General features: G+C 35.1%; 1 protein-coding gene across 4 annotated transcripts in view; it reads left to right on the top strand.

Annotated features, from left to right (window-relative positions):
• hmcn1 (hemicentin 1) overlaps nucleotides 1–14,473 on the top strand; it is a 172,146-nt gene that overhangs the window by 51,666 nt on the left and 106,007 nt on the right. For 3 of the 4 annotated variants that reach the window (XM_073932713.1, XM_005160720.5, XM_068215478.1), the window contains 5 exons: nucleotides 5,993–6,063; nucleotides 10,186–10,344; nucleotides 10,517–10,639; nucleotides 13,995–14,166; nucleotides 14,260–14,366. In XM_073932713.1, the coding sequence (XP_073788814.1) occupies nucleotides 5,993–6,063; nucleotides 10,186–10,344; nucleotides 10,517–10,639; nucleotides 13,995–14,166; nucleotides 14,260–14,366 (632 nt within the window). 4 annotated transcript variants of the gene reach the window in all.

Below are 14,473 nucleotides of genomic sequence, written 5' to 3'. Positions count from 1 at the left end.
ATGTCTTATTAAAGGCCTTTGATTGTAAGATTTCAAGTGAATTTAAACCTGTTGAGCACTAGAAATTATCAAGTTTGCTGCTTTAGGAAAGATTAATTGTGTTTATTTAATACAATAAAATAATGACAATTCAGTGTTATTTTACATTTGATTATTGAATTTCTATACTTTAATACGGTCCAACCAAAAACCATAAATAATTATTTATTTAATTGTTATCTTAGTTTGGTAACCTGTGCTTTAAATAATTTTTCTGCACATTTTTGCATATATTTATTGCAGATAATTTCAACTACTAATGATTCCAGTAAGTATAAAATGAAGAATTCTTCCCAAACAGTCATCTTGTAAAATTATTTTCATATCGCAGAAAAACAAAACATCGCAACGTCAGTTTTTTTCCAATATCGTGCAGCCCTAATTAATAATAAAATCTATGATTTTCCTCTTGGTGTGTTTTTGCAGTTAATCACTTAAAACAACAATGTAAAATTTTACATTTTCTGAAGACATTTTGTAGTTCTTTCAAACATACCCTGCTGCCATGAAATCTTGTTCTACATTCCCTGATAATTAGGTGTATCATGTGGGCGAAGTCTATTGTTGGGGACATAAAACTTCCAAAAGATATGTGATATTCCGTATTTAATACTCATTACAAATTTAAATGTTGTATGCCTTTCAGTTATGGTTATTTTATTTGATTATACTGTTTTTTAGAGCAGCTGAAGTCACATGAGGGAAACAGTTTAACCCATTTCAACAGTTTTATGGGGTGCTGCTGCATCCTCAGCCGTTCGGTGGTGTCAGTCAATCATAGGATCCTCAAGGCCAAAGCAGTCATGCTACTGGTCTTAATTAGAGACACATTTGCTATCGTCCTTGAATCAAGTGTAGCTCTTGTCTACTGATGACATCATCAATAACTTGCTGCTCTATATCATTAAAATACCAAATAAAAGGCCTTTCTGTCACGTTTCCATTCTTCAAGCTATTGTTTTTTTTTTAGTTTTGCAAGAATTTGCATCACTGTATGTGGTTTGATGAGAGCAGTGTTGTATTTTTTTTTCCTAAATAGTTTATATACTTGCGGCTGGAGGGGTATCCGCTGCGTAGAAAGTAGCTGGTTGGCGGTTCGTTCCGCTGTGGCGACCCCGGATTAATGAGGGGACTAAGCCGATAAGAAAATGAATGATTAAATGAGTTTTTCTATAGATGCTTTACAGATCGTCATTATACATTGATGTATGTGTTTATATGTATGTATGTATTTTCCATGTATGTGTATATATTGTATACATGTATGTGTATGTATGTATGTATGTATGTATGTGTATATATATATATATATATATGTATATGTATATGTGTATGTATATATACGTATATGTGTATGTATGTATATATATATATATTCTTTTTTCTTCTCTCTCTCTCTCTCTTTTCCCACATATGCAAGTGGGTGTTTGTGTATCTATGCCGAATTTATGATGGTAGTAGAGTTTGCTTGTTAAATTATTTGAGTGCCATTTGAGATGTTTAAATGAGTCATGTGACCGTAGTACTCAAAAGAGACTCTAGACGCACCTGATCACTGTTACCCTGATGAAGGCAGACTTCTGCCGAAACGCGTTGGTTTTTAGAGATCTAGCCATGTGAATAAAGGCTTTTTAATTTTTTCACTTTACTCGAGTGCCTTGGACTGATTCTTGTTGCAGATTTGATGAATCCCTTACCCAAAGAGCACCGACCATACATTTGAACTTACCCCAGAGCGCTTTTTGTTTTGTTTTTTCTAGTTTATATACTTATTGACATACTGTTTATTTACAAACACACCTCTCCCCATTGTAGTCACGAAACAATTATGAATGCTGAGAACTCTGTGTTTCTCTTTTACCTTCATGGCACTACAAAGGAGTATTGAGATACTCTCTTGAACACTGGTTGTGGTGATGCGGAGGAGGCCCTGGCTTATATTGAACTGTTATTTTTCATCAGTCAATTTTTTTTTCTCTCCTTACAAAGGCTTACTGTTTTGGTAGTTTCCTGGCAAGATGCTGAAGTAATTGAAATGATTATCTGGCATCAGAGAAATATTTTCGTTCCTGGAGGAGTCTGTGCAACATATTTGCTGTCAGCGGATGTTTTAATAGCATTAATTACTGTTATTTCCTCCACATGTTTAACATCTCATGATGTTAGTAATTCTGTATATTTATTTTAGTTAGATTTCTGGTTATTTTTGGACTCGGTTGCTGAGTCATGTTACTGCAATTTATAAATATGATCAATCTTGGATCCACACACTGTTGTTGGAAATGTTTATGTAAACACTTTTAACATTTAGGAAGCACAAAAAAAGAGCAAGGATAATCTCATAAATGTGCCAAAGCAATAAAACAGTTGTTTTAACTTTCTACACTGGCATCATGTATTGTCAGTGTTTTCAGTGCTCTGTAATAAATATAACAATGTTTATCCCACCATCATTCAATCATTTGCATAATAGATGGTGTGACTGATTCAGAACCTCTTGATCGCTGGAATAAATGGGATGAAAACAAATGTTCTGGGCTGTTAATATGATTGCTTCCACATCTATATAAACTCTCTGGTGTTTGGCAGGAGAGATGTGGGGAGGGTTAGTAACTCAACTTCCACAGTGGTTTCCCAGGATCCATCCATCTTTTTTTTTTTTTTTTAACTCTGTTTCTTAATTATTCGTTGAGATGAACAGGCTGAAGGGATTTGGCCTTCAGCAAAATTATCATCTAATTGAAAATGAGCTTTTAATAACAAAAATAGTTATAGAAGCCAGAGAGCATACCCTGCATTTATAAAACCATTTGTATAATAAGATTTGAATAAATTATGCAATATATAGTTAAAGCCAGAATTATTAGCCCCCCTTTGATTTATTTATTTTTTTTAAATATTCCCCAAATTATGTTTAATAGAGCAGGGGAATTTTCACAGTATGTCTTATAATATTTTGTCTTCTGGAGAAAGTCTTATTTGTTTTATTTCGACAAAAATAAAAGCAGTTTTTAATTTTTTAAATCCCATTTTAAGGTCAAAATTATAAGCCCATTTAAGCTATTTTTTTTTCGATAGTCTAGAGAACAAACCATTGTTATACATAACTTTCCTAATTACCCTAACCTGCCTAGTTAACCTAATTAACCTAGTTAAGCCTTTAAATGTCACGTTAAGATGAATACTAGTGTCTTAAAAAATATCTAGTAAAATATTATGTTCTGTCATCATGGCAAAGAAAAAAATAAATCAGTTATTATGAATGAGTTATTAAAACTATTATGTTTATAAATGTGCTGAAATGTGTTTAGAAATTCTGTTAAGCAGAAATTGAGGAAAAAATAAACGGGGGGCTCATCATTCAGGGGAGCTAATAATTATGACTTCAACTGTATACTGTATGTCTGTGTATGATTTTCTTTATTATGTTGAACTGTAACCAATGTGGCTGAACAATGGAGTTGAGGATCCACACGCAGTTTATTAATAAGAGTAGTAAGGCAGGCAATGGTCAAACAGGTAGCAAACAGGAGCATAAAGGTAATCCAAGATTGTAGTCAAAAAAGGCGGCGAAGAATCAATAACGGGAAAATAAGGCAAGGATCAAAAGACAGAAAGACTAAACAGAATTAACACTTCGTAATGCTAAAGGTTAACAGTGAACAAGACTCAGCAGTGTTTGTGAAATAGAGGTGTCTTTATAGTCCATGTAATCATTGATCATGAGTTTCAGCTGTGTGTGTGTGAATGTCCGGATTATTGTCAGCTGGAGCGGGTGCTGATTGGCGCACAGCATAATGGTTGCTGTAGTTCTCCATTGATCTGCATAGGCTAGATCACTGGTGATCGTTATATGAGCACATATGAGGGATATTTTTGAAAATAGTATCCACTATTTTGCATATCACAGTATGTTTTCCTATTATAGATCTCAGTGGTTTACAACATTCTTCAAAAACATCTTCATTTGTGTTTAAAAAAAGGTATTTGAAACCACTTTTGAGATAATAAATAGTTAGTGCATTTTCATTTTTGGGTGAACTATCCCTTTAATATTAAAATTCTGAAATGCATGCTGTTGAGCTTACAGTGTTTTCACAATACAATGAATGACTTTTTCCACAAATTAATGGTTTCCCTTTAAATGGTTTCAAATAATGCATGCTTGAAGTGTTTGATTAGATCTGTCATCATTATTTACTGTTGAGTGTCAATGTAATTTACTGATGAGTGTCATTTTTTTATATATATTTATATTTATAAATATATATATATTTTTTTTTTACTCCTAGGTTCTATAAATCTCATCTGTTATTCCCAATTATCATAGATGTAGTTTCCACTTTAACTTCTTGTCCATCCTTAATGTATTCCAAAAATGTGAAAAAAATTGTTCTAATTTAACTGGCATTTAAGAGCCCTCACATCACTTCACCACTTCCTCGACTTTTCTAATTTTCCATATACGCTTTGCTCCAGTTTCCCATTAACCGTGATGCTGTTTTTAGGTCAGAAAAAACAGCACGGTGGACCAGTGCCAAAGATAAAACTTCTTAATCGAGAGAAATTTCCCAAGAGTGTGTAAGCTTTTCCATTCATGAAAGTATTCACTTGAAAGCCAGTTCAACAGTCAAAATTACTATCCTGTTAGTCTTAAACATGGCTTTGATCACCTAAATGTTCTTTTTCTGCACTTCAAGGGTTTCCCCGTACTGCCAACATTTCAGCGTTCTGAAACAATCTCTCTTGAGGGAGATTTTAGAGTTCTGTGAGCATTTATTTATATCAGTGTTTTCAATATTTCACGTTAGACCATAAGGTTTCCTTTGTTAACACACACACTAAAATGCAAACCATAGAAAATCAGTTATATTTTTATTCACAGAAGATGGTAATACGTGCAAACACAGAATAAACTTTAAAGACACTTTGGAGATGGGGAATGCTTCTAAAGGACCTCAAAGTCTCTGTTGCACAGCCCTATAATTTACAGTGTCAAGAAATTTGTAGCTTTTGGACACTAATGCACTTCCTGAGAATTTTTTTTTAAACATGAAATGCTTTTAAATCGGTTCAAAGAGAATGAATTTGCCGAGTGGTTTGGGAAAAGCTGAATTCATCCAGAAAATAATCATACTAATGTGACAGTTTTGTTTTATGAAATGTGTCTGATTGCAGTGTGGGTTAATGGTGTGTGCGATTGGTATAATGCTTCCTTGGCGGACAAAACAACATGTTTAACAGTTTTACAGTTCATCAAACCTCGAAACAAAGAAAGCTGGAAAGCAGAGACAATGTGGATTTAGAATCGACACATGATGTCATTGGCCGTGCACACACTGACACAGACAACCGCAGTGCAATGGCTACACGCCAGACTCTCTGCATGCTGACAGAAGAGCATACCTGAGTTATAAGGTCTTTCCTATTATGAAAAGAACAGCTGATGGGAACATAATGAGAACAGGCTGGTCTTTCAGGACAGAGGCACTGCCAGTCAAACCCAGCGGGGTTACCTACCACAACATGCTCTGCCAATTAATGGAGTGCTTGCTTGGACTGTTCAATTAAAGTGTAATTTAAGAAATTGCCTTGTCTGGTTATACGGCTATTTTGAGCCTGCAGCTCACATTATAAGCACATTCCACACAACCTCTTTGTAATATAGGAGTTAAATCTCTAATTTTCTGAAATGTATATGAGATTTCTATGAGAATGTTGACATTTCTAGGACTCGGAAAAGCTCCTGGCACTGAACAGGAAGCTCCCTGTCACCCTGGTTTAACTGTGACCCTTAATCCTGGACATCCGCCACCGGCTGCCAGCATAAATATTTGGCATCTGTGCAGACAAAACAAAGCCCGTTTTAATCTTTAAGATCTATGAGGTCATTTGACTGCACTCCAGCAGCTTATTTCTTTTGCCTCTAACAGCATTTGTTGTGTTTCTGCAGAGATCGGGCCCATTACTATAACAACTGATCCAAAGAAGTTCCAGGATGAGCTGCGGGAGCTTTACGTCCAGGTGAGTTTGTGCTTTTCACTTTGGGTTTGTTGACGTATTTGATATGTGGTCCGTTAGGATTTATGTTCAATCCAAAAGAATGATAAATATATGTGGCTTTGGACTACAAAAACCAATCATAAGTCACTTTTTTAAACAAACAATAGGAAGATTTATACATCATTTGAGTGAGCTTTTTATTGATATAGGGTTTGTTGGGATAGGACAATATTTAGCTGAGATACTACTATTTGAAAATCTCAAATCTGAGGGATTAAAAGGGATATGCTAATCAAGTACAATGCTAATAAAATGTTTTTATTGTAGGAATTTACAGTAGGAAATTAACAAAATATCTAAGGAGCGTTATTTTTATTTTGTATTATATTGATTTTTGGCACTGAAGAAAAATCTATAATATTGACAAGTACAATGGACAATACTTGACAAAAATCTTGTCATCGATCCCAATTGTAAAGACAACAAATAATAACTTGATTTCTAGTTGATCATTTGGAAAAGTGGCAAAAGGTGCATTTTTCAGATGAATCGTCTCTTGATCTGCATCCCAATCATCACAAATGCTGCAGAAGACCTATTGGAACCTGCATGGACCCAAGATTCTTATAGAAATAAGTCAAGTTTGGTGAAGGAAAAATCATGGTTTGGGGTTACATTCAGTATGGAGGTGTGCGAGAGATCTGCAGAGTGAATGGCAACATTAACAGCCTGCATCAAGTAATTTGTGCTGCCCATTACGCTACAAACCACATAAGAGGGCAAATTCTTCAGCAGGATAGCGCTCATACTTTAGCCTCCACATCAAAGTTCCTGAAAGCAAAAAAGTTCAAGGTACTCCAGGATTAGCCAGCCCAGTCACAATACATGAACATTATTGAGCATGTCTGGGGTAAGATGAAGATTCCAAAGAATCTTGTTGAACTCTGGAAGTCCTGCTAGAACGCTTTTTGTCATTCCAGATGACTTTATTAGTAAGTTTTTTGAGTCATTGCAGAGATGTATGGATGCAGTCCTCCAAGTTCATGGGAGTCAAGCACAATATTATTCTTTTTCCACTGCAACATAACTTTATATTCCATTCTGTACATTATTTCTGTTAAGTGACAAGACTGTTGTCTAAACAAAGTCAGACCTTACTGTCCTAATTAAAAAATTAAAAATCAAGGCATGATCATATTTCATTTTGGTAAAATAAGCATAATCTAGAGTCCTTTGCCTTTCATATAAACTATAAACTAAACTAGCATAACTAACTCATGCTATTTTTGTACAATCATTTTAGCTGAGAATATTGAATGAATCATGTAATACATTCTTGTTCACATCTCTAGTTTTGTCCATAAAAATACATCAATACAGGTCCTGGACATAAAGCTCCCTCAGCTAGATTGTGTTTATGGCATATTTCAAACTGTTTTTGTCCTGTGTGATTACAGAGGTGATTTGCCATGGTAACAGTTTGACATGGACTCCCTATAAAGAAGTCTAAACAGTCCTCTCTCTGGTTCTCAGCATCTGTCCCAGCTGTTTAGAAAAAAACAAGTCAATTGCAGACACACTGATTAGGTGTAGTTCTGAAATGGCACAAAAAGTATTTGTTTTTGTTTGTATGTCTCCGAAGCAGACATTCATGCAGGATAGGATTCAGTCTAGTGTGTTTGGAGTTTGTAAAAGGGATGCATTATTCATAGCGCTATTTGCTGGTAATGTCTTTAGAAAGTTTTCACAGAATAACCTGCTCCTGTCAATGGACTCTAAGGGTCTGTTCTGAGCACATTCTTTACCCTTTACTACAATATTTTCATTGTTGTTGTTTAAGTTTGCTGTCTGCCAGTGTGTGTGTGTGTGTTTACAAATGGTTCATTCCGACAAGTACCCCCTGGAACGCATGAAAACAAGAATATTTTCTCTTCATCCGAGAAAAGACAGACGTACCGATATCACTGATACATTACTGTACACCGAAACAAAGTTTACTTTTATCCATGTTGGTTTAAAGGCAGGCACGTATCTAGTAGAACTCTTAGAAGTCGTCCATTTGGGTCCAAGATTGTGCTCTGTGTTTTCTTCCAAGGTCAACATAAGTTGCAGGCTTCACTTGACTCCCATGACAAGCTTTAGAGCATGCCGTACATTTCTCCTTTCATGATTAGGCCAAATCTGCTTGCTGTCTGACCAGCTCATTGCGCTTTTTTCACAACTCAAGATAAATATCTGCCTTTGAGCAATCTGAACGTTCCAGCATCAGAACTTGCTGACCATGTGTTTACGTTTGTTTCAATTTATTTAGGTTTATTTATGTAGTGGTTTTTGAAGAATCTAGACATCTAGACAGAAAAAAGAAAACATATAAGGAAGATTATACAGCCTTTTAATGTGCAAGCCAAGGGTAAAAGGAGATTATATTGCTCAAATAGTTGAGCATGCTGCTAAAAACATAAAGGTTTTTTATTTGTTTCTCAGGGAATTCAAGAACTGACCAAATGTTTATCTTTTTATAATTTAGAATCTGCTTGTTAAGTCGTGACATATGGAATACTGTTTCGGGTCCAAGCCGCTACTCATTTAAATTGAGAAAATATTTGTTTATAGCCACTTTTAGTCATATCACCTATTAAAGTGAATTTTATTTAAACAGTCTCTGGGTTTCCTGCATCACAAACACCAATATTTTAACAGTTTATAAAAAAAATTAGGTTCAACTTTATATTAAGTGGCCTTAACTAATATGTACTTACACCGAAATTCAAAATTCGTTACTACAATATGTGCTTATTCTGTAAATACATGTTTGTTGATTGTACTCATGCTTGATTAAATACCTGCATATAATTGCATGTGTAGTTAATTTCTGTAATTACATTTGTAAATACATTGTTGACCATCCCTTAGCCCACCCTTAAACCTACCCATACCACCAAACCTGTCCATAACCCTACCTGTATCTTAACTTAAGAACACCAGAAGTGCAATATGTTATGAAAAAAGTAAGTACACTGAAGAAAAATAAACGTTGTTTTACTGGTAATTGTCTTTATTTATTTACATCATTTTCTAGTTTTTTCATTATACAGTGAAATACGTGTTGTTTTACAGATATTTTCTGTAACAAAAATTCTAGTATTAAATTTACAGTTATTGCTTGTTTTTTGATATAACTCTATTTTTCTGTTTTTTAATGGACATTTCCTGTATTGTCAGAGAGTAACATGTAATTTTACGTTAATATTTACAGATTATTTGTGGTAAAAATAGGGAAACAAAAATTCATTCAAATAGTTTTTAGCAGTATTGAAGATCATATGAAGATTACAGTGTGGTTAATCATGTCAAATAATAGTCTATTGTTTGTAGGCTGCATATACAGTAATGCATGCACTCTAAACTATAAACTGTTTATTTTGGCCATCGGATATTAGACAAGGATATATAAATTGTTTGTGATTTTCGAAAGTATTACATCACTTTGAAAACGTTTATTATTACCATTTGTTCAGTCTATACATACAGTTTGATATACGATTGGACCCGGAACCCGCTTCATGTGACGTCACACTTAACAAGCGGATAGGTTGCACTGTGAAAAGATCTGGCAAAATGCATGAATGAAATGGCAAGGAAAAATAAGCATATAAGACCTGCATATAAGCATATAAGTCCACATATAAGACCTGTTAGGAAACAGAATGGAGCAGTTACATAATTTGCATTATATTAATGACAGAAATAAATATAAACATAATTTTCATTCAACAATGTATGTCGAATAAGATATGTTGCTTCTCATTTTAACAGTGTGGAGTAGATGGCAAGAATACAATAAATCGTTTAAAAGTAACAGTAAATACATTTATAAAGCCACAAAAGCTATAAATTCTGAAAAAAAAAAACATTTTGTGCTTTTAATCTTTCTGCTCAATCCTCAAAAATCGATGCTAATCATTTAAAAAAAAAGTCAAATCAGCGTATTCGAATGGTTTCTGGATCATGTGACACTGATGATTTGAGTAATGGTTGCTGAAAATTCGACGATGCCTTCATAGACTTAAATTAGATTTTAAAATGTATTAACTCAGACAGCTGTACTAGTTTGTCTCAATCAAATAATAATGGTCTTTTCAGGGAGGTGGAGATTGTCCAGAGATGAGCATCGGAGCCATCAAGATCGCCCTTGAGATCTCCTTACCAGGGTCCTACATTTACGTGTTTACAGATGCCCGCTCAAAAGACTACAGGTTGACCCATGATGTTCTTCAGCTCATTCAGCAGAAACAGTCACAGGTAATCAGATCTTTCACTCTGATTCCAGCTGGAAGATACTTAAAGCTAAATGAATGAATTTAATTTGTTGTATATTTATTGTCATCTGGACATTTTGAAAAATGGAATAAAATATCGGTATCGTGTGTGTGTGTGTATGTGTGTGTGTGTGTGTGTGTGCGCGTGTGTGCAGGTGGTTTTTGTGTTGACTGGTGACTGTGACGACCGGTCACACATTGGCTATAAAGTATATGAAGAAATTGCCTCGACCAGCTCGGGACAGGTCTTCCATCTGGACAAGAAACAAGTCAATGAGGTAAGACTGCATTAGGTGGATCTAGCCGAAGATTATTAATTTGATGTTTCTTTAAGGTTTAAGCAAAAATGGGTTACTGCTTACGTTTATGTCCAAGGAATAACAGAAGAAATCTTAAAATATCCTGCTCAGATTTTTATCCACTTGACTACACCACTCCATACCCTGACAATAACACATTATTTTAAAAGATTGAAAAAGATGTTATAGGTCAATGATGCAGTGTGCTCACAGATGAAGGCTTTACTTTATTTGAGCACAGTTTCATGAACATAAGTACAGGATACTGTTTTATTGCTCTCTGAAAACCAAGGATTTGAAAGAGTTTGCTCTTTTTTGATGTTCCAAGAAATTCCCATCAATCTTTATACAGTATACGGTCAAGTTGGTGATACTCCAGAATTTTGACGTTGGAATCAAACATAAACTGAAATATTTGAGGAGACATGAAAGAGATTGTATAATTTATCATTCTTAAAATACTTCTCAAAATTTACAGTCATTTTAAAATCTCTCTGTTCTAAGCCGTGTGATATAAATTTGTTTAGTTTCTCTGTCGTTAAATTGAACCTATTGTTGATGTCAACATTATGCTTATTCTTATTCAAAGTCAATTTGTAACCAATTGACCATGTTTTACTGTGTGCTTGGTACAGTGTGACTTTAAATACAAAGAAATATTAATGAATTAGTTATGCTTACAGTACTACATGGTTAAGGACAGCGTTTGGTAAGTTACTTTTAAAAAGTAATAGATTACAGATTATTGACTACTACTGGAAAATTGTAGTCTGATAACATTACTAATTACTTAATGTAAAAAGTAATCAGATTACTAGTTACTTTACTTTGAAGTTACTTTTAAAGCATATGAAATATACCTATAAAATACAAAATAAACTGCAACTCATTCAGTAATTTAATATTTACTGAAACACATTACAATGGGTTCATCACAGCAGCTTGACATATTCAAAAGACTTAAAGAGTTCGCCCAAAACTTGAAATTATCTCATCATTCACTTGTTCCAATCCTCTTTTAGCCTGTTTAGGCTGAGTTAGGTCACCGTGTTTTTGGGTGCCGGTGTCCTCCTTGGTGACAACTATGGTTGTAAAATGCTCTCTCTATTGAAGTGCTTAAACAAGTTGCTGGTTGAGTTAAAAGCAGCCGAAAGAGACTGGACATAGACAGCAATGTTTTTGTTCTTATGCTTAATGAAATCAAAGTAATATCTGTATTTCCACTTAAAGAAGCAACTACTCTTATCAGCAACCATTTCAGCTTGCGTTTTCCAGCAGAGCTTATTAACTGACGATGCAACGGAAAACCTGATTTAAAAGAAGTATTTTTTTTCTTCTAAAAACTATGTAAGTAACGCAATTACACTGACTTTAGTTATTATAATTGTTACACAAATTTAAAATGTAATTCGTTACATTACTGCATTCCCCAAAAATGTAATCAGAATACAGTAATACAATAGGGTTATTTTTAGAGTTAGTTTCATGTGCTGTAATTATGCATGGTTTATTTGTAATAAATTAGTAAGTACATGGAACGTGTGACAAGGAGAATACAACTTTTCACTTATTTTATTTAGATTTACTTTTTAGTTCAAATATATGAATATCAATTTTATTATGAATATTAATAATGACATTTTCTGGTGATATTCAGAGCTCCTGTTAAAGGCACAATTTGTAAAAAAAAATTTCATAACAATTTCCAAAAACCACTAGAACAGTGTTGTATATTTCGCTGACTTTATGTACTTAAATTTTAAAGAATCTTCAAACCCAGAGAAATAAGCTATTTTTAACTATGACACGAACTGTGTCATGTGTGGCTTTGCTAAATGACTGTTATGATGGTCATCGGCATCTTAAATCCCTATAAGTTTTTAGTGGCGCAGTGGGTAGCACAATTGCCTCACAGCAAGAAGGTCGCTGGTTCAAGCCCTGGCTGGAACAGTTAGCTTTTCTGTGTGGAGTTTGCATGTTCTCCTTGTGTTCGTGTGGGTTTCCTCCAGGTGCTCCAGTTTTCCCCACAGTCCAAAGACATGCGCTACAGGTGAATTGAATAAGCTAAATTGGCCGTACAGTATAAGTGTAAATGCAAGTGTGTATGGGTGTTTTCCAGTGTTGGATTGTGGCTGGAAGAGCATCCGCTGCGTAAGCTTATGTGCTGGCTAAGTTGGCGGTTCATTCCGCTGTGGCGACCCCATATGAATAAAGGGACTAAGCTAAAAAGAAAATGAATGAATGAATGAATAAATAAACATTTATTAGTATTTATGTATGGGCAAGCGAAGCAGTGGTGCAGTAGGTAGTGCTGTCGCCTCACAGCAAGAAGGTCGCTGGGTCGCTTTTTCGAGCCTCGGCTCAGTTGGCGTGTCTGTGTGGAGTTTGCATGTTCTCCCTGCGTTCGCGTGGGTTTGCTCCGGTTTCCCCCACAGTCCAAAGACATGCGGTACAGGTGAATTGCGTAGGCTAAATTGTCCGTAGTGTATGTGTGTGAATGTGTGTGTGGATGTTTCCTAGAGATGGGTTGCGGAAGGGCATCTGCTGCATAGAAACTTGCTGGATAAGTTGGCAGTTCATTGCGCTTGGCGACCCCGGATTAATAAAGGGACTAAGCCGACAAGAAAATGAATGAATGAATAGTATTTATGTGTTTATGGCAAGACAGTAAATTTGACTTTGTTGTCTCTTCTGGCTGCCGTTATCAGTCTCACGCTATTTTTTCCTTTTTCTCAAAGTCTTGATAACATCATCGTGGATTTTTTCTTTTATTATTTCAACAAATAGTAAAAAAAGTATTTGTTGTACTCTCCCATTAACTGCGCTCTAAGTTTGTCCAACTATGATGACTTCCGCTACTTAGAAACCTGGAAATGTAAAAAGAGTCTATGACATTACACACCTTCCAATTTCGGTTTGATTTTATAGTAAACTGAGAAACATCAATGTTTTTATATGTTGTGCATTTTATTAGACTGCACAGAGCAGCATTATAGCAGAACCCTAAAATATACTGAGTATGATAAAACAGCACTGCTTCTTCTTCACACGATCACAAACGAAAGAACCAAAAGTGGTGGATGGTGGCATAATAAAAGCTCAGCTGCTTCTCATAATTCCACACTCAGTCACTGAATCAACAAACTATGCTTGTTTGCTGTGAATACACACCCTCTAGTGTCAGAAATTGTGCATTAGGGAATTTTCATGTTCTTTTTTCCATAGATTCTGTCAGAAAATCTTGGAGCCTTCATCATCTATCAATCATTCACTTCAGCAATTTATATATTGATGTTACCATGAACCCTACTCATTTATAAACTTTTTGCTGCAGGTTTTGAAATGGGTTGAGGAGGCCGTGCAGTCCTCAAAGGTTCACCTGCTCTCAACTGATCACCAAAATGGGCTTGCAAACACCTGGCAGATCCCATTTGACCCTAGTCTGAAGGAAGTGACTGTTGCCTTAAGTGGACCAGCACCGAACATAGAGATACGAAATTCTCAGGGTAAGGGGAAATCTTTGTGCTCCATCTGATTACAGAATCAAGACATAGTGTTAAGTGATATAAAACTAAAACATGTACTTCTTGTACTCATAGGTAAACTTATCGGAATTAAGGAAGGTCTGTCTGAGCTTCTTCACATCCCAAACTCCGCTAAAGTTCTCAACCTCAAAGATCCTGCCCCAGGAATGTGGACCATAAAGGTGATGAGCTAGTTCATCGCAAATGCACATACATCTTTGACAGGTCTTTTGTATCAGCGTAGATGATTTAACCGTAACTGGTGGCTTTCCAGAAAGGTAAAGTTATT

This window comes from Danio rerio, chromosome 20 (genome assembly GCF_049306965.1).
Source record: "Danio rerio strain Tuebingen ecotype United States chromosome 20, GRCz12tu, whole genome shotgun sequence".
NCBI lineage: Eukaryota > Metazoa > Chordata > Actinopteri > Cypriniformes > Danionidae > Danio > Danio rerio.
Note: the sequence above shows the minus strand (reverse complement) of the source record. Positions and strands in the feature narration are given on the sequence as shown.